General features: G+C 34.1%; 3 protein-coding genes across 6 annotated transcripts in view; all 3 read left to right on the forward strand.

Moving 5' to 3' along the window:
* Positions 1 to 20,411, forward strand: part of LOC134826085 (calcium and integrin-binding protein 1-like) — a 42,060-nt gene extending 21,649 nt beyond the window's left edge. The window contains exons 1-15 of one of the 3 annotated variants that reach the window (XM_063838350.1): positions 8,893 to 8,973; positions 9,327 to 9,475; positions 9,640 to 9,752; positions 10,708 to 10,794; positions 11,150 to 11,289; positions 11,476 to 11,633; positions 13,774 to 13,863; positions 14,069 to 14,171; positions 14,403 to 14,507; positions 15,469 to 15,511; positions 15,835 to 15,956; positions 17,683 to 17,757; positions 18,243 to 18,284; positions 19,132 to 19,220; positions 19,966 to 20,411. In XM_063838350.1, coding sequence (XP_063694420.1) covers positions 9,330 to 9,475; positions 9,640 to 9,752; positions 10,708 to 10,794; positions 11,150 to 11,289; positions 11,476 to 11,633; positions 13,774 to 13,863; positions 14,069 to 14,171; positions 14,403 to 14,507; positions 15,469 to 15,511; positions 15,835 to 15,956; positions 17,683 to 17,757; positions 18,243 to 18,284; positions 19,132 to 19,220; positions 19,966 to 19,987 — 1,335 coding nt within the window. In that variant the 5' untranslated portion in view covers positions 8,893 to 8,973; positions 9,327 to 9,329 and the 3' untranslated portion in view covers positions 19,988 to 20,411. Of the gene's footprint in view, positions 1 to 8,892; positions 8,974 to 9,326; positions 9,476 to 9,639; positions 9,753 to 10,707; positions 10,795 to 11,149; positions 11,290 to 11,475; positions 11,634 to 13,771; positions 13,864 to 14,068; positions 14,172 to 14,402; positions 14,508 to 15,468; positions 15,512 to 15,834; positions 15,957 to 17,679; positions 17,758 to 18,242; positions 18,285 to 19,131; positions 19,221 to 19,965 lie in introns of those variants that run through there. The other 2 variants (XM_063838353.1, XM_063838351.1) reach the window with 2 other exon arrangements.
* Positions 216 to 4,100, forward strand: LOC134812784 (ribitol 5-phosphate transferase FKRP-like). The gene is made up of 6 exons (XM_063820354.1): positions 216 to 364; positions 529 to 641; positions 903 to 989; positions 1,077 to 1,216; positions 2,306 to 2,463; positions 2,680 to 4,100. Exons 1-6 carry the CDS (start codon positions 219 to 221, stop codon positions 2,768 to 2,770), a joined length of 735 nt encoding a protein of 244 aa, XP_063676424.1. The 5' UTR covers positions 216 to 218; the 3' UTR covers positions 2,771 to 4,100.
* LOC134820539 (ribitol 5-phosphate transferase FKRP-like) lies at positions 4,236 to 7,765 on the forward strand. 2 transcript variants are annotated; one of them, XM_063830976.1, is made up of 6 exons: positions 4,236 to 4,388; positions 4,526 to 4,638; positions 4,756 to 4,842; positions 5,114 to 5,253; positions 5,963 to 6,120; positions 6,802 to 7,765. In XM_063830976.1, exons 1-6 carry the CDS (start codon positions 4,243 to 4,245, stop codon positions 6,890 to 6,892), a joined length of 735 nt encoding a protein of 244 aa, XP_063687046.1. In that variant the 5' UTR covers positions 4,236 to 4,242; the 3' UTR covers positions 6,893 to 7,765. The 2 variants fall into 2 exon arrangements, with proteins under 2 accessions (XP_063687046.1, XP_063687054.1); XM_063830984.1 differs by lacking the exon at positions 5,963 to 6,120 and having other exon boundaries at positions 6,802 to 6,951.
* Positions 20,412 to 20,446: the final 35 nt, after the last annotated feature.

The following is a 20,446-nucleotide window of genomic DNA, read 5'->3' on the forward strand; positions in this document are numbered from 1 at the left end:
ACTCTTTCCATTTATCGTTCTTTGTAAATATGTGCACCACCTGCAGATGTCTTTTCTGTAAGCAGTAAGAGCTTAGAGCAAGCTCGAGTTCTTCTTCAACATCTTTCACCCATGACTTTAATTTGCATCAAATCAATGAGCTTAAAGTTAAGTCTGTTTTGGCTCAAATTTTTACAGAAGACCTAATAGTCCGATTAATAGCATGCATCTTTTAGGGAATGAACTTCCTTTATCCCCAAGGCATAGACTTTACCAACTTTAAAGTAAAGAATGTGGTATATTGGAGGATTCTTACAAATCGTGTATGGAAAGTGTTCTGTCTATTTGCATTCTGCTTTGGCATCTTTGTTTGGATCAATCTAAGGTAAACAGCTTGTTTTATAACGGCAAATATTAATTATTTGTTTCATTGTCAATTAAACTGATTTGCTGTGTTCAAGCCTACTCATAATGCCTTAAGATTTCTAGAATTATTTGTCTACCATCTTGCTCTTTTGTCCTGCATTGAAGGTTTGTGTTACATTTCAGGTGGAGTAGTTGGTACGGAACAGAACTAGAACCAAGATGTCAAGTGCCTGAAGAAGAGTTGGAAGATATGAGAATGATTGGACGTGAGACTAAAGATATTCTTGATAAGCATAGTAAGTGGTTTGTATTTATTCTGATTTTCATATATGTTTAATATGTAAATGTGCAATAAATGGGGTAAAATTTTTAAATTACAGCCATTTAAAATCCCAACAATCTCTTTGCATCATCTCCTGTAGTTAGAGAGACCAAAATGTTTCAGTAACCAGTGATACTAAATTTTTATGATTTTATCTTCAGCTACCAATGAATTCACAGGGTGAAATGTGCCTAAAGAACCATTTTTGTCAAGATTTTATTCATTGCTATTTCAGATATGACGTATGTGTTAGGATTTGGATCATTATGGGGGGCTCTCAGAATTGGAGATATCCTACCTTGGGATATTGATATTGATATTCGTAAGTTTAACTTAAACTATGTTCAACAATTTCTCGAGTTTTTTGAGTTTATCAATCAAATTGTTAATTGAACAATTCTTCCTGCAGTTGTGATATTGGATAGACATTCAGATATTAGAGGAACAATTGATGGTTTAATAGTTGAGATGAAAGAACAGGGTATGGATGTTTATTACCGTGACTGGGTTGGTATTATTCAGGGTTACTCCCCTGTCTACAAATCACAGGTATGAACAATTCATGATAAGTTTATCAATCCTCTTATTTTTGAAGCACTGTTGTGTTAATTGACTTGTCATAAGTTTTTAATCTACCAAGCATTACATAGACTTCCCATATTATAATAGTTGAGTCAGTTTTAGTCTTTGATATTGACTTCACTTTTTTCTGAATTCCTGTACCATTCTTACATAATAATACCATAATAATCATACAAATCCAGTACCCCGAGAGTTTAGCACGCTGTTAACTAACACACCTCGTTATTACTGAAAGGTTCATGAATGGGTTAGGAGGGTATTGCATTCTGCACATGCATGTATGCATATCCACATTGTATTATTTGATCATTATTTCAACATACATTTAAAATTGGAGGACAGGGGAAGAAAAGCGTCGATATTTTAGATACACTGGAACTTACTAAGAAAGATAACAAACTTTGTTAACCCATCTGCTGACTTACAAAAAGTAATGTTTCCGGGCTGCCAAACCTTCATCTTAATATTAGCAATGTTTGCATGATGCATTGAATATCTGTAATGCATTTCTTACGATTTTGTACCTGTAAAGTTAATCTTTTAATTGATGAAACTTGTGTCCTGTGTCTGTCAAAATAAAGTTCAGATATCACATTAATTTTATTGTTCTCTTTTATGTGGACCTCTGTTTACAACAAAAATGCAAATACAATGATGTGTCGGGATTAAACATGAAGTAATTCATGTCTCTCGGACACCGATCAGTATATGTATGAGTATCTTAAGAGTTTTCGGACGTTATCTGTATTTGAAAGACATTTATATTATATACATACATTATTATTTGACTGTTTCACACTTTTCACATTTCATCATTTTATTACTAGGTGGAGGTGATGTTATTGAGACTTTGGGCGGCCAAAATACTCCTGTTCTGAAAGTTGTCCTCTGTACTTGTTTCACTGACCCACGCTTTTTAGCATTTATACTTTTCGGCCCATTTTGTTCGATATGCTGTACATTTTTATACTTGCTATTTTGTAAAAGTTTCAAATCAAATCAAACTGTAATCCGACATCCCTTGAATGCTGACAATCGACCCTCTTTCCTCTTCAGCTTGACGTGTCATTTTGGTGTGACTACTATGGCATGGGAATAATGCACAGATGTTCGGGGTGGGAGTCTTGGTTTTTCTTTATTCACCACAGATACAATTTTGCCTTTCCAGCAAGACTTGTAAAAACACCTCTTCCCACCCTTAATTTCGTAAAAAGGTAATATATAAGGTTTATCAAAAGTAGTGGTTCACGAATAAATACAAAACTGTAGATTCATATAGAATAAGCTGCTTCTTTATTTCTGAATAGTGGTTCTTACATACCATTGTTACCATTCCTGAACCACACCCGCAACCTAGTTTTCAAACTAATCGCTTCAAAATTAAACGTTTTTTAAAGCCTTTAAAATCACAGTCAATAACCTCATCTCAGAAATTGGACTGTTCCCAGAGAAGGAATAGAACTGCAGAAATACCACTATCCAAAAGATTGGTGGAAAGTGGCTAAACCAAGGGGATGTTAGGACCAAATTTAGCGATTTATTTGTTATGTGACCCGGAGTTCCATTTAGTTCTACAAATATATTTGTATAATTTTTGTGTTTTGTATTGGCCCTCCCATGATAGGCATACTTTTTAGTGTTGTATATCGTATCCAGTAGTTTTTGCAATATCTTAGCTTGAGTTAGCTCTACCAACATTGTTAGACCGATGTTCTGATTTGATATTGCAATCTGCATGCTACCAGCTGGGATTGGGATTTTATTATAAATCAGCTGAGCTGATTTATAATGAAATCCCAATTTACCGTGCCCCGATATATCATGAACTCGGAATTACCAGGAAGTTATACTAGTTTAAATCATAACTCCGGATTTTTAATTTTTCGAAGAAGTTTGGCTGTACAATTCTGGTAAATCGGGGTATCACTGTATTAAAACAATCATTGTCGCCGACTAGATTACTTATTTAACTTTATTCAAGAAAGTTGCTTGTAAACTTATATTTGTTGTCTTGGGTATTTAATATATATATACATTTCTGTTTTGTATTAGATTATTAAACCGATCGAGATATATATTATATAATATACTCATTGTTTATCAAGTCATGACTGTTTTAATTTGATATCAATGTAGTAATATGTACATTGTGTACTTGAGTGTAGATTCAAAATGGGTTGATTAGATATATATATATATCCAATATCCATGGCCATGTATGTTGTGCAGAAAGTAAATTTATCAACTCAACGTCTATGGTGACGACTATTTACCAAGAAACTATCACAACCCTTATCATAGACAGAATTCTAACCCAAACACGTATCTTAGTTTCCTGGCGATCAATATTTATAAATAAGTAATAAATAGATTATAGAATCCACTTAACATCAATTATATAAACTTTTAGTTTCGCTACATGAGTTTATCATAGTTATAAGAGTTAATATTATCATTTAAAGTGTAAGTTGACATTCTGTTTAAAGTTTTATAAATAAATATACTTTAACGAGATTTCTTAGCGTTATCAATTTACAGTAAGGGGACACAGCAGTTCTAAGACCGATTAGTGCATTTTTGTTTGATAAGTAGTTCTAGTCACTGCTTATCAGCTTTACTAAAGTGTTTAGTTTGTTTCATACTATACTATAATTTTCCGAGTGGAGTTGTACCGTTGCTACGAATTTTGACTGATTAAATGTTGCCTTTGTTACAATTTTTACGTTTGAGTTAATAAACTATGATGATTATTATATATGAATTTTACTTGATAGAGTGCTTAACTTAATGTTAAATGTTTTTACAGGCTCTAATGAGTAATGATGTAGTTTTACGAAGATTTCAAGCCTTACGTTGTGTGTTTCCCTTCGTATTCAAAAGCATTATATTGTAAACAGTATTTCGAAATAGCTATGATAGATAGTTCTCAAATTATCCGTTCAGAATTATTGTTGAGGATGATGAGTAGTTGATAACTCACAATTTTTGAAGCTATGGACTTTCTTTATCCCAAAGACATATCGACCAAAAACTTTACAACGAAGAATAAGTTATACTGGAAGATTCTTACAGATCGTATATGGAAAGTGCTTTTTATGCTGGCCTTCTGTTTTGGATTCTATTGCTGGATAAATATAAGGTAAACTTTACCTTGATATTTCATTTGCATACATTTTGTTTCCTTAACTCCGAAGGAAAAGAATGACTTTTTAAATTGAACCTCCACCCGGTGTTTTAATTATTTGCCCCGTTAAATTAAAATTCGTTATATTGCAGATGGAGTACTTGGTATGGGACTCAATTAGAACCTAGATGTCAAGTTCCTGAAGAGGAGTTAGAAGATATGAGACTGATTGGACGTCAAACAAAAGATATCCTTGATAAGCATAGTTAGTTTGAATGATTGTACAATAATATCGATATGGAACATGAACCTAATTCATTTTTGCCGAATGTGATCACTTTTGATTTCTGTGTTCACTGTTCATGACGTTATTATATTTCAGATATGACGTATGCATTAGGATTTGGTTCATTATGGGGAGCTCTAAGACATGGTGACATTTTACCGTGGGATATTGATATTGATCTTAGTAAGTAAAAGTTTTCTTTAAGTGACCGTTCTTTGAATATGTTAATTCTTACTCCCTACATAAAACAGTGTATCTGTGTAGTGTGTAATAAGTCAATCGCTCATTGATCTAATGTTCAATCCATAAAACTTCAACAAATTTTTAAAATTTCAGGTTAAAGCTTTTACGAGTTACAATGATGCGATATATATGCAGTCGATTTAATTAATTAGTTCATGATACAGATTGGTCTACAATTTAAATCAGTCTTTTAAAACCCTTTCTAATGCAGTTGTTGTATTGGATAGAAATTCTGACATCAAAGGAACGATTGATTGGCTAAAGAAGGAGATGGAAGCTCAGGGTATGGAAGTGTATTACCGAGATTGGATCGGTATTATCCAGGGTTATTCTCCCGTCTACAAATCACAGGTACGATCAAAGCTAGACTATGAAAGGGTGTAGCATATGTCTTGAAATTGAAGCAAATATGATAATCATCGTATCGTTAGAATTTAGATTCAATGCTATTGATACTATAAAATTACATTGATATATTACTCGCACATTGGGCTGAGGACCCCAGGCCCAAGTCACAGTGCAATTGAAATTCCTATAATTGTCCTGGAAAGTGAAATGAAATTCACAGGCATTCGCTTCTTGACCATATAACATCCTCTGACAGTTAAACAATTTACCTTAATGTAACTATATTGTCTAAATATAAATTGATAAAAAGTATAATTAATAAAATATGTTAAATAAAGTGTGTGTGTTTATAATTATGATTTATGGTACATTGTTATTTATTATATTTATATTTTAGGCTGTAACCTTATTAGTTCAATGGAATAAACCTAGCATGCCTTGGTTGCAGCATCGCTTCACTTATAGGTGCATTTAGGGCCCGATGTAATTGCTATGATCAGTTTACTGGTCAACTGGTGTTTCGGTGTCCCTTATTTTGTTTACACTCGGTCACTTGTCAAGGCATGTAAGGTCATTCGGCGATATTTTCTTTGAAATAAAATGATGTATTTGTGTAACAATTTGAAAGTTTATTGATAAAAAAAAAAAAAATAACCAGCGCTACAATTCTTCTGATGACAATTCTTGAACTAACTTTTCTTTGTTTCCTTAGCTTGATGTGACGTTTTGGTGTGACTACTACGGCACCGGGACAATGTTCAGGTGTTCGGGGTGGGAACAGTTCATCTTCTTTGTTAATTACAGATATCATTACATCTTCCCAGCCAGACTTGTAAAGCCACCTCTTCCCACCCTTAATTTTATTAATAGGTCAGTGGCGGAATGTGGCAGATTGCTTTTGGTTTTAATGCATTAGTACCAAGGTTTTTAGTTTGGGAATAACGTTAATATACTGGTTACTTAAAGAACACAAGTTTGTCTATTCTAACCTTGGTTTTGCTCAAATAAAGTTATCAACCATACAGATGAGGATGAGTTGAGTGTATTATTTAGAGCGATTTCCATCAATAAGTTAACTGTTAAAGTCTTTAGCAACGAATATACAAAGGACAAATGAAACAACCAACATGTAATTAACAAACGGCCGCTTCGGCAACAATTAGCACTCAACAAGGTACAACTGAGCTTAGAATTACACTGACCCTTTTTCTAGTAGGCTATTGTATTGACAAAGCTAAACACCAAGCTAGGAAACTGATACCTAGCTTTCCTTCAAATCTCATGAGATGAAGCTTTGTGTGAAAGCTTTGTTTATACAGTGCTTACTGTAGAATTGGAGGCTGGTGTTTATCTTGTTAGAAGCCGAGTGTCGATACTTGCCAAAACGTTGGTTATTATTTTACTCGTCTCATTTTCCTTCTTATTTTCGTATGCTAGTTGCTTGTTGAGAGACGTAAAGTTAGACATGAAAGTTGCTCCAAATGGTTTAACTTTACATCTCGAAAACAGTTTGTTGACTTGTTATTTGTTTTTTAGTTTATTTCATTACAGGTCGTGGCCAGTGCCGAGAAATGGTATAGAAATACAGAAAATACACTATCCGAATGATTGGTGGAAGGTGGCTAAACCAAAGGGCTGTTAGGACCAAGTTTATGTTGTAAAGTTGTAATTTGTTGCTTACTCATCATCCCTGAACATGCTTAATATGATCCTGATTCACGAGCTCCATTCACCACCTTTATCATGCCTTATCAGATAGTATCTTAAGTGAATATTACTTGCATTATTAGGAATGAAGTACCTGTGGCGCTTTTAGGTTTTAGCCAAACGAATATCATTGCAATGGTTGCTTTTTACGTGTAAATTTTAAATTATCAATATTTTATCATCTTCTTTTGTTTTTTCATGTATGGCTATTGGCTGTGTATAATTTGATTCTGTTCTATTCTACGAACAATTTATTTTTGTATCTTAATAACTACTGTTATGTTTTTAGAAGAAAATGTTAATTATTTTAATTATTTTTGCATGAAAGATTTTGTTGTATCTTAATCATTTTTTGTATCTTAATCATTTTAATTTTTTGATTATTTTAATGCTTTTTAATCTTTTGATTCTTATTTCTTAATCTTTTATTTTTCTAACTCTGAAGAAAGACTTTCAAAAAGCAGACAGAACCTTGATAATCTGAATTTTATGTCCTGATAATATGACATTCATATCTTTTTGTTCTTCTTAGATTAAGTATTGGAGCTTTTTATCTTATAAATTTATTCATCTCAATTAGGGGTCGTTCGCATATTACGTAATCACTTTTTGAACAATTTGTACCCCCCCTCCGTTATCTATTTTACACATAGCTATTGATTACTAGCTTAATCATTTGGAAACCCCCTCCCCCCACGGCTGATTACGTAATATGTGAACGACCCCTTGTGCTGCGCAGTTAATCTCGATATAATCAATAATAATAATAAAACATAATAAATTGCAAACTGTAAACAAATTGTTTTTGATTGCTGAGTTTTTAATGAGAAAAATGGCATAATATGTGCAATTGGTTCAGAATTTTTGTTATTATATTCACTGTGTTTTTTATTTAAAGTTAAGCGAAGTTATTGTAGCCGATAATTCTCTTTGGGGAAATTGGTCGTTTAGCTCCGGACAGTCTATGCAACGTCTATGCAACGTCCGTGCAACAACAAAAGAACCGTCTATGCAACGTCTATGCAACGTCCCTGCACAATGAACACTCTATGCACACTCCCTGCACGGTCAGTCTATGCAACGTCTATGCAACGTCTATGCAACGTCCCTGCACAGTACCATATGAACACCGGCTACTAGCCGGCTACTAGCCGGCTAGTAGCCACTTTTGTAATAACAGCTCCTCAACTTCACATTAACAACCGGCTACTAACCGGCACTTGAAAAGTGGTCACTAGCCGGCTACTAACCGGCTACTAGCCGGCTAGTGACCACAAAGTGGCTACTAACCGGCTACTAAGCGGTCACTAGCCGGCTATTAGCCGAGCTCTAAAGCAGACCTATTAGTAGCCGGTTCTAAACCGGCTAGTGACCGGTTAGTAGCCGGTTAGTAGCCACTTGGTGGTTACTAGCCGGTTAGTAGCCGGTTAGTAGCCGGTTAGTAGCCGGCTAGTGACCGCTTTCTAAGTGCCGGCTAGTAGCCGGTTTGGAACCGGCTACTAGTAGGTCTGCTTTAGAGCTCGGCTACTAGCCGGCTAGTAGCCGGCTAGTAGCCGGCTAGTAGCCGGTGTTCATATGGTACTGTGCAGGGACGTTGCATAGACGTTGCATAGACGTTGCATAGACGTTGCATAGACTGACCGTGCAGGGAGTGTGCATAGAGTGTTCATTGTGCAGGGACGTTGCATAGACGTTGCATAGACGGTTCTTTTGTTGTTGCATGGACGTTGCATAGACGTTGCATAGACTGTCCGGAGCTAAACGACCAAGTTGCCGTCACCAATAACATATGCATTTTGTAGATAATGTATCATGTTGTATATTAATACGAAAAAGATATTTGAGACGAAACTATGCTGTAATGCTGTGGTACAGTCCTATGTTATCAGGACACTTTCTTTGAAAGGGGGTCAATGCACTCAGAACATGTTGGAATGTTGTGCTGGAAAACTCGAAGCAGCATGATAGGAACACTTCGTTATCTGAAGAAAAGATTATAGCGCTCTTGAAATATGGGTAAATAGCACCTTAGCACGTTTTAAGAGGCAGTTTCTGTGTTATCATATCAAAATTCAAATGTTATCCGTTATCGGAACGACATTGTGGTGGTTTTGTTGTCGTATTACGTTGGGTGAGTGTTTTACATATCAATCGGCTGTATCTTCAACTTCGGTTGGGATGGATATTTTTTAATACGATAAAAATTGCCCACTAACAAATACTGTTAACTTCCAGCTATCAGTTTGTTCTCTTGTACTACATAATAATGTTGTGATCTAGAACAGTTGATTTCACGCTGATAAGAATTTTGTATTGATTTATATATTTGTATTGTGATTAATTTACTGATTAATACTGATTTCTTCTAGACGATGAACCTTATTTTCCCCAACGACATATCGTACACAGAATTTAAAGCAAAAAATCGTGTATACTGGAGGATTCTGACGGATAGATTTTGGAAATGGTTATTTATAGCAGGATTCATCTTTGGACTGTACATTTGGATTAATCTAAGGTTTGAAAACAACTACAGTACAAAACAAGTTTTTGCAATAAGATTGTTATGCAATGAAAAAGTGTCTGTTTCCAAGTACCAGTTAGAAACTTACAAGTACCTGCCATTTGCAATAGCAGCTACTCAATCGAACTCTTTATTAATGTGGTGATGTTTGAATTCAGGTGGAGTAGTTGGTATGGAACAGAACTAGAACCTAGATGTCAAGTTCCTGCAGATGAGTTGGAAGATATGAGAACAATTGGACGTCAAACGAAAGATATCCTTGATAAACATAGTGAGTTTTGAATGGCATTTTCTAATCGTTAGCGGTTAGTCGTGTCCTGATAACTTGTTATCGTGGTTAAGGGGGCAGGGGGGGTCTTCATGGAAATTTTCTCAAAATCGACTTTTTAGTTGTTTCTGATAGATGGGAGTGATATCTATCAGATGCTTTTAATCCGATAGAAAAATATTGCTCCTAGCAGAAATTATTGCCGGTAGAAGGTCAGCGCTTGTGTGTAATTGTATTGCGCGAGCGATTTTTGATCGCGTGCCCTAAAAATCGAGTCTAAAAATCTATCTCCTCCTACATTTTTTGAGTAATCACCCTCAAACTTTCAGGATATGTTCTGAGGATCATTTAGAAGGGATTGTCCAGGCAAAATTTTGAGAGGCCTTTAAACATTTTTAATTCGATTTTTAAAATCTTGGACCTCGAAAAATCGTCAAAAAACCAGGTCCAAGATTTTCAAAATCGAATAAAAAATGTTTAAAGGTCTATCTCAAAATTTTGCCTGGACAATCTCTTCTAAATGATCCCTAGAACATATCCTGAAAGTTTGGCCCCCCAAGTTTGAGGGTGATTGCTCAAAAAATGTAGGAGGAGATTTTTAGACTCGATTTTCAGGGCACGCGATCAAAAATCGCTTGCGTAATACAATTACACACAAGCGCTGACCTTCTACCGGCGATTATTTCTGCTATGAGCAATATTTTTCTATCGGATTCTATTTAATTTAAAAGCATCTGATAGATATCACTCCCATCTATCAGAAACAACTAAAAAGTCGATTTTGAGAAAATTTCCATGAAGACCCCCCCCCTGCCCCCTTAACCTTGACCTCCCAACAAAATCGTTTCAAACCTCTGTCTAGTTTCTAGTGTCTGGTGAGTGTACGCATGACTGCAGTACTGTGATGTTGTCAATGTTTTGCTTGATGTATTAAAAGTAATAGTATGCATTATTTCAGATATGACGTATGTGTTAGGCTTTGGGTCATTATGGGGAGCCCTAAGAACTGGTGACATTTTACCTTGGGACATTGATATCGATCTTTGTAAGTAACCCTAACCCAGTTTTACTGTCATCCTGCAAAAATCGAATGCAGGGATATGATTTGCTCGTCCAATAAGGGGCAAACATACTTTTAGAATTTTGAAATACGAATATTAAAATACGGATATTAAAATACGAATATTAAACTACGAATATTAAAATACGAATATGATAATACAATAAATAATGTAATGTAGTTTGTTCTCAAAGCTTTCACCGCTTGAATGATTTTTTTGAAAGCAGCATTTGAGTAATATTTACATTATAAGCAATTTGGAATGTTATAAAATACTTTATTTCATTTCATATTATATTTTGTTGGGATTGGTTTAATTCTGAAACACTTCTTTCGGCAGTTGTGATACTGGATAGAAATTCGGATATAATGGGAAGTATTGAATTTCTAATGGGAGACATGAAAGAACAGGGTATGGATGTTTATTACCGTGGCTGGGGTGGTATTATTCAGGGCTACTCCCCTGTCTATCATTCACAGGTAGGGCACAAATGTTTATAACTTTCTGACAAAAACGTACCAGAATCCAGATTGTATAAACTTAAATGTTCACGTGACATTGAATTAATATTGCATTGGACGTTATTAAGTCTTTAAAATAAACTTCAATAGAAAATACTGGAGAGGGGAAGAACATGTTGTTTATCACTTATCAGCTCTTTTCAGATTGATCTGTCATTCTGGTGTGACTACTACGGTTCGGGTACGATGCACAGATGTTCAGGGTGGGAGACATACATCTTTTGGGCGAATCACAGATCAAAATACATTTTCCCAGCGAGACTTGTAAAGACTCCTCTTCCTACCATGGAGTTTATAAATAGGTAATCCGTGGTTAATTCTGCTGATGTCAATTGAGCTATATTATTTAAATATTGGGCACGATAATTAGTAATTATGCTCACTAATGCATTTTATGATATACATTTTTGAACTAGTACTATACCTATATTTTTGAGCTATTTTGAGCTACTATTAGCGTTTTAAAACTGACCATTATGGAGGCATAACATTCCTAAGATTGTTTAAACGCCAGGAAATTATTCAAAACAATAATATCATAGTACTCTTCCACAGGACTTGGACTGTTCCCAGAGAAGGAATAGAACTGCAGAAATACCACTATCCAAAAGATTGGTGGAAAGTGGCTAAACCAAGGGGTTGTTAGGTTTATATTTAAGTAGGCAATTTTTGGTGGTGTTTAACAAAACATTCTGTTCTTTTTATGTTTTCAAACTAAAACTTTGATAAAAAATTTGTAGAAACTCGTTGTTTATAAATTCATACTCAAATCGTTATAGTGTTTAAGTATTTTGATAGTTTTGTTTTGTTTATAGACATGTTCATTGGAAGTTGAGGATATTGGTATTGTTAGTTACCCTATTAAAAGGTCTGGTGTAGTTAATAGTTATCTTTGTCACATTAATAAACCCTTGTTGGTTATGATAATCGTCTCATCCTGTAGGAAAACCTAAAATTAAATACGACAGGCACAAAAATCTTTACTATAAACATGTACTGTGACGAAATAAATATGGACCTGCCGTTTTTGACCATATTTTCGAGTCTCCAGTTGATAGGATGGGTACATATGACAATAACCTAAATGTTCTACGACTTTTATTCGTCAAGTGGTACTCCCAATTTAATTCCGTCACACATTTAAGAAAATATATGAGGAATGTTTAAAACACAGTAGGCACAAACAAGTAAATACTAAATCGTAATCAATGTCTTAAAATTTGTCAATATATTATTTTTGCAGAAACATTCTCATTTTTGAAAAGAGTAGCTTGTAATTTAGTGAAATTTTGTATAATTATAACCATTTATAGGAATTTTTTGAAATATCTATGCTATTCTATAACATAATATTATGTAAGTCTTACCTAAAATATTGTCAAAGCGGTGTTTAGGAATTAAATAAAATGTGGACAATAATTTAAGTAACTAATGTTTTTAAATCCTAATCGTATTGTATTTAATAACAGTATTTCTATGTTTACCAATTGGGTGGTATTTGTTTATAAACATTTGTTTATAAACAAATAAATGTATAATTCTAGTGAGTATAGAAAGTTTTTCTATGTATATTGTGCAATGTGCACATTTTTGTTTTCGCTGTGGTGGTGTGGGTTATGTTTGTATTTAAGAGTATTTCAAAATACTGTTTTTTTACTGTTAGGTTTTTAAATAATATATATATTATAGTACATGAAATATATAGTACATGAAATGTTTTAATTAACTTAATTTAAATATAATATAGATACTTGTTAGACCTACAATCTACATGGTATTGTAAACTAGAGTAGATTAGTTGATAGAAATGGTTGTAAATGTCTAATACAAATTATAAAGTTCTGTATTCCACAATATATAACCTAAAAATGTTGTGTCTTTTCATTACTCTATTTCAGTACACAGTATTCTCCCTCTATAACGCGGTTTTCGCATTTAAAAAACTTGGTCTACAGGGGGACTGCGTTATAAAGGGGATAATTTATTTTCGCGCTAAAATTAGCTCTGACGCCACGTCAGACTGACGAGTGACGTGCGCCAATTGGCACGTAGGTGGAAGCTATTATGCATTTTAGAGATAAGAGACAACATTGATAAATCAGATGATCTAAGATAATATCATGTGAACGAAATTGCAGGATGTTATTATTATTTCGTTCCAACAAATAAGGATGAAAAACTTTACCGGAAAAAATCACGTTTTACAGAGGGACTGCGTTATACAGAGGCGCGTTGTAGAGGGGGAATACTGCCGAACATAATATGATCATTGATCATCGCCTTAAATTATAGTTTTGCACTTACTGAATAATCCTGAATTTTTCCATATTCTCTACTAATTGGAATAATTAGTTTAAATGTCTTATAATGACCATCAAACTGATTTACTAAACTCATCAGTCATCACACCAAACTGTATATTAATTTGAATCACAAATTCAGCCTGATGGGTCAAGGAACATCAGCTTATGATCAGTCGGAACTGGCCGAGTTTCAAGATCTGACGTATTTCACAAAACGTGAAGTGTTGCAGTAAGTTATTGTTATAGTTTTACGCTAGAACAGTTAAATTTATTTCTCATCTATTCAGCTTCGTGCGATGAATCTCGACAAAATAGTACTATTAGAATTCTTTTTGACCAACTTATCAAAGTGATATTTGATTTGAAAAGTTATTTCTAGTTTCTAATTTAATTGACAAGGAAAGGCTGCAAATTATCAAGCTTAAGCTTTTCAGTGTTCATAAAAGATTCGGGGAGCTTGCCCCTGAAAAGATGAAGCTACATGGCAGGAATCCTACCTTAGCTAAAGAAGATATCTTAGCACTTCCTGAACTCGCAGTAAATATTTTGTTTCTTTCAAAATCAACTTGTACGGTATAATCTTATGATATACTGGAGGACTGATAAGTAAACGCTAGAGCAGGTTATTTGCTGGTTCACCTGGTTGGAATGCTATGACATGAGAGGGGATGGTTCAAATAATATGACGTCATCATTTTAAGGGGAGGAAGTAATAATATGCTCTCTGTAGTCTGCTACCATGACTTACCTAACAACTTCCTACTTCAGGCTAATCCCTTCAAAGAACGTATACTAGAGGTGTTCTCAGACACAGGTGACGGACACATGAACTTTGAGCAGTTCCTGGACATGATGAGTCAGTTAAGCAGCAAGGTTAGTATTCCTTTACCTCATTGTTTAAAGGTTAGTATTCCTTTACCTCATTGTTTAAAGGTTAGTATTCCTTTACCTCATTGTTTAAAGGTTAGTATTCCTTTACCTCATTGTTTAAAGGTTAGTATTCCTTTACCTCATTGTTTAAAGTCCTGCTTCTTTGTGTGTAAATCAGATGACAGGCCCGTTATAATCTCGTATCTACAGACGTAAGATAGACTGTGTGTGTCGTGAGGCTGTTAGTGCTTTAGTGTTGACTATCAACTATCTTACATTTAAATGATAGCTGATATTTCTTACTATCATCATTCATCAGCAGATAGAACACAGTATTAGTAGTAGTACTGTCTGAAATATAAGTATTATTTAATAAAATCTAGTGTTTTGAGTTTTGTCGTATCAAACCATTGTTCGGATATAGTAGTCACTCAATATGAGCCGGTAGAAATGGTAGATTTCAAGATAAAGAAAGCTGCACAAATCAACACATATATCAATGTATGAATGTACAATGTATATTGTACATTGTCTAGTTTGCTTTATACATTTTGGGTTGCACCACTTGAAATGCGAACTGTTTATTCAGACAAAGCTACTACAGTGAAGTAATTATATATTTTAATCCTGATAATATGTCCTTTAGATTACTCTGGTTTGATCTATTTGCATTTATATCTTCGGAATATTGTAGCTTTCAATACTCCAATACGTCCATTGCACCAACTTACCTTTTTGAGTTTTTGATAGGAATGTGCTCCTTGAGTGTTCTCAATGCACGTGGTCATTATATAATGGCTAGATAATGTGTACGAGCATTGTTAACTGTACTACTGTAAAATAGGCTTTATATTGTCTCTCTCTATTGAGGTATGGTGTGTACACGGTTATTGTTGTGGTCAAGTGACGCGTGAGTCTCATTAATGTGGGGTTAACTCTTGTCACTAATAGTGTAATGTTTCAGGCTCCCTTGGAAACAAAGATAGACTTCGCTTTCAAGATATACGGTAAGTCTTTGCTAGGGGAATGTACAGAGTACATTACAGTTATACATTTAAAGCAAGCATTCAGGAAATGTAGCAACATGTTGCAGACTGCACATTGTGGAGTCAAGACAGTGGTTACTGTGTTTACACACATAACAGTTCAACTTATTTTAATATTTTGAAACAGTGTGTGTTTACATCAACCTACATAAAATACAAAAGTAACAAACTTTTGTGATGTAACCTAACTAATTAAAGTGTAGTGTAGGTATGTAATATATGTATGGATTTTGATACGTTTCCACACAAAGGCTGAATATCTCAAAACTAAAAATGATATTCAGATTTCAACGAGGACGGTCAGATCTGTGAGAATGATCTACAGAAAGTGATACTGTTTCTAGTACAACCTGCAGTCACTGGAGCCACTTTGAGTGGTGACGAGAGGAATCAAGTCATTAAAAACGTAAGATAGAATTCTTATTTCTTACCTTAGGGAATGTATTGTACAATTTGTAGCATGTTTTTAGTGGGTAAAAACTTATAACACGTGATCTAATGACATGGTTAATAACCATTTGTGTAGAAATTGAAAAATGAATGAGACATTAAGGTTCCTAAACATGGAATTCGTTAATTATAGTTTGGTAGATCTGCTGTATAACGATCTGAGTGATCGCCAGACAGTGCTGGCAAATCGAAATTTTGACCTAATTTTCAAATGGGCGATCCCTATAATCATCATGTGATGATTATACCCCACCAATGGTTATGTAAGATTTACCAAAATCACAACAATCAAATTGTTGATACCTACTACATATTGTACAAGGTGGGGACAGGGGAGGGGCATAATCATCACATTTTTCTTGGTAATTATTGGGTTAATGTAATCCGGTTATGTTCATGTGTTAGCATTTTTCTATACGTACTCCCTTCTATTTATATTAAGTGCAGTAGTGTACGCTGCAGTGGGTATGGTAATTATTGGTAGCCGTGTAGTGTTTCACTGCAACTTACTGAATATGTTCTTGTTGGGTTAATATATTTAGGATGATATATCTAGGATGATAATATATCTAGGATGATAGCACATATTAATTTAACATACATCATATAATAACTGCTAGCTACTACGTCAGCCACTCGGCTCTACTAAATTATCGTGTAATCTAGTCTTCTAGTTATTTATAATACACCACCTGTTTATTAGATCGTAAGAAAAAACCGGTTAGTTATCAGTGGTCAATGGACAGTGATGATTTGAGGTCCACGAGCACTGAGCTCTAAAAAGCGCCCATAATATAACTTCTTACAAACGATGTAGGTATCAGATTACTGAATCTTATTTCAAACCAGGCTCTCGGCTACTGTCTTCCCACGAATGATAATTAGAAGCTCGTGGTTGCAGTGAGGTCCATTTGAGGGATAATATCGTGGGCGAACACAAAGGATTTTACTTGCATTATAATACACAGTACGTTCTGGACCTACGAGGGGGCATGTTACACATGTGTTGTTCTAACCGACCACTTTTATGAGGGTTATATATATCATATAATATGTCACCGTAAAAGTGGTCGATCATACCAACACATATAGCACCTTTCCTTGGCATGCTCAGAGATGTTATATAACATCTCTGAGCATGTCAAGGGAAGGTGTTATTTTTGTAACAGTCGCACCTACTAAATACTTTCAGTACTGTCTTGCGTAATGTTTCGGGTTTATATGCTTTTTCATTCTAAGTAGTTCAAATTTCCAGCTAGAATATATTCAAACCTAAAACACGTGAACAATTTTGGTTCATTTTCTTCTTTTATCTTGAACGTTAAAAGATCATAATATTAAGTTGTGAACACGAATAGCACATGAAGATATTTAAAGGAGTCTATATCTCTTAATTTCAATCGTAAAATAAACACAGTGCAAAGGTGCAAGTTTACACTTCTCACTATTCCCGCGGGAGGAGGGGTTACTGGTGGAATTGACCAGACACAATAACACATCGTACATTGATTCTTATTATGTTATTATTATTATCAAGAGCAAATACAGTTGTAGACTGAAATCAACATGAGATATTTTCAACAATCATTTATACGCACCAGAGATTGTGTATCTCTTTTGTTGTTGACAAATGACAAACATTCTCATTATCCTGTGTTAATAATGTACAATACTGCTAGCAGAAGAGCTGTCGTACTGGTAATAAAAAAGAAGAGACGGCTTTAAGTGACTCCCAGATTAATGACATAGTCAGGAATGTACGTAAGGAATGTGTGCTCTTGAATAATCAAAAAATAAAATAAAATCCTTGATCCATTTTCAAGCTGGTTTTGTTGATCATTTTAACAAAAATAATTGATTTCTAATTTAAATTTTATGATGAAGCTGACCAATTAATTCTGACGAAGAAAGAGTTAAATAAATGATTTATCAATTAATTTTTGACTACGCTTAGATGATTCTCACAATTGCATTTTTAAAAGCAAAATATTTTGACATTATCAGTAAATAACAATGCTGACAATTTTTCGAAGAGCAGTTTTAAACTTCTCTAGCAGAAGCTATGTGATCCTTTTTTACCTCAAAATATTCTTATAAACGAGTCTAGTATGGTAACATTCCTCAAATCGAGAGTGTATTATATCACCTCTTTAATATATTCTATTAAATTCAAGTAAGTTAATTCTCTCGCATATTATTTAAATTCAGGTTTGTATTAAATTTATAATCCACCCTAACACAGAGCGTTATCACGGATGATCAAATTAAAAAATTAGCCGGGAAGGTAAGTTTAATGTTCAGGCAATCCTTGCTTACTCTTACGTAACTGCTGATTAAAAAGTAAATAAGAAAAAGAAGGCGGTGGTCCGGTTGGAGTACACAATAGAAACTTGTACGGTGATAAATGTCGAATTATGTTGCAATTTGAGAGAACTATGACAATTAACGAATCATTTCCTGAACAGTTAAGTGTAAAATTGATTGGCATGGTAATGGTTGCATCACTAATTTTGTACCTTTTAATGGAAAATGTTATTTTATGTAATTGTATCTCAATTAACTAATAGTAATGGTCTATTATAATATAATTAAAATTAATGTTTATCTGATGAGAGTATCAGAATGTTATCTAAGGTAAATCAAACTAATTATACATTTCATTTCGAAAAAACCCGATATTATCCTAAGAATGTATATTATGTCCTTTATCTGAAAAAGGAAACCAAATAAGAGGCGAAATTTAACGTTGAGACGATGTACAAGGCGTTGCCCAAATCATTCGTATTCAGATAGTTCTGTGTCCAGCAAAATGTGCGAGAGCTGGTTGATTACTGCTAATTGCTGATTGTATCTGATTATATGGCTGGTAAGGAGCTTATCACCTACAACTACTCGTAAGGTTCTATAAAATGAATGCCTACTTAAGAGCTGGTTTATATGTCGTTAGTAAGACCAAGATAATGACGATGACATAATAATATTACATAGTATTGATTAATAATAATATTAACATAGTGTTGATTCCCGATGTTGATTATTTTTATTTTTTGTGGTCAAGGAGACAAAATAAATATGAAGGTAATTTAGCAGAAATCTTATAATTAGCGTCTTTTACATTTTCCACTACCCAGGTAATAAGCGAGATGGATATGGATGACGATGGCTCAATATCCTACTTGGACTTTAAGCACGGGATGAGCAAACTAAATGGCTTCGAGGAGTAAGTAATTTACAGATCATCTTCTTAGATGACGTAATGCAGTTTTTCAAAGGGTCTACATTTAATGCGACCTGGAACACGCGCATGTAAAAATGTTCGACCATTGACGCAAATGTTGCGCGCGCGCATGCATCCATATTATATTATCTAAGTAAACTATAGGTAAAAATATAATATTAATCATAAGCTAAAATGTACTAATCTTTGTATTCTAAATGGGGAAAAAGAAGAAACATTGTCAGTCAGTCGAGAAAATTGTCAGTCAGGCTATATGGCAGCTTTGTAGATGTTGTGACTATGCTAGTAGTGGTCCCAGGCTTATATATATCATATAATATATATTATATCATGCATCTTACATTAGTTAAGGTTCGTTCGGTTCAATTCGCGTCGTTCATGCAGCCCGCGCAGTATGCATATAATTAAAAAACTTAGCTAAGATCCATAACATAAACATAAGCTAAAACAAGCTACAAATTGCTCACAATTAAGACAGATACCTGCGATAATCACCCTTGTTAACTTAATTAGCTTATTATGTTGATGGACGATACCCAGTTTTAGTGTGCACTAACTGACTAAAGAATTATACTTAAGAACTGCAGCCCTCAACCTTTCAGCCGCTATGATATAGTAGAATGACTTCCAGTTTGGGCTTAATTTGATAATAATGTTGCCATCGTTTTCTTAAAATCGATATGATTGAGATCTATATGATGGAAATTAATGAAGCTTTATATTTCAGGAGTTTTAAGGTTACTCTATAAACTTGATAAAATCAGACAGGCGCTTTTAATGACTTCGGGATTCAGAACTGGTGTTACAAGAAACCGGATTGAACAAATTGCATGAAAGAAAAGACATTTCGTATTGGTTGACCAAGTTAGATTTTGTTAGTGGAATTGGGCATAGATTATGATCAACAGGATCAGCTGCCGATTTCGAGAATGCATTTCTGCACGTTCTAATTTATTTCAGAAATGCGATTTATTTTAAATTCTTTAATTCTACTATCTGACGAAATAAAGTTTTTTGACCAAACTGATGCTTATTTGAGAATCAAACTATTTTTGTGATTATTTATAAATAGTATATACAAGCAGGGAGTTTCTTTTGATTTTTTGCTAAATTTTTAAATGTTATGTAATTTATGCCTTGTTTGGTAGATGAAAAATTAGAACTATCGAAAAAGTTGTCTTGATTTGTCTTGCTTAGGCTAATTGGTA

The sequence above is a fragment of the Bolinopsis microptera genome, chromosome 1 (genome assembly GCF_026151205.1).
Source record: "Bolinopsis microptera isolate Bmic1 chromosome 1, MBARI_Bmic_1.0, whole genome shotgun sequence".
Taxonomy (NCBI): domain Eukaryota; kingdom Metazoa; phylum Ctenophora; class Tentaculata; order Lobata; family Bolinopsidae; genus Bolinopsis; species Bolinopsis microptera.

What these genes read in the sequence shown, in the direction of transcription:
- LOC134812784 (XM_063820354.1), top strand. Translation starts at nt 219, where the DNA reads ATGAACTTCCTTTATCCCCAAGGCATAGACTTTACCAACTTTAAAGTA. An exon ending in GGATATTGATATTGATATTC is followed by an intron (nt 990 to 1,076) that starts GTAAGTTTAACT and finishes TTCTTCCTGCAG; the next exon opens with TTGTGATATTGGATAGACAT. An exon ending in ACCCTTAATTTCGTAAAAAG is followed by an intron (nt 2,464 to 2,679) that starts GTAATATATAAG and finishes ACCTCATCTCAG; the next exon opens with AAATTGGACTGTTCCCAGAG.
- LOC134820539 (XM_063830976.1), top strand. Translation starts at nt 4,243, where the DNA reads ATGGACTTTCTTTATCCCAAAGACATATCGACCAAAAACTTTACAACG. An exon ending in TATTGCTGGATAAATATAAG is followed by an intron (nt 4,389 to 4,525) that starts GTAAACTTTACC and finishes GTTATATTGCAG; the next exon opens with ATGGAGTACTTGGTATGGGA. An exon ending in ACCCTTAATTTTATTAATAG is followed by an intron (nt 6,121 to 6,801) that starts GTCAGTGGCGGA and finishes ATTTCATTACAG; the next exon opens with GTCGTGGCCAGTGCCGAGAA.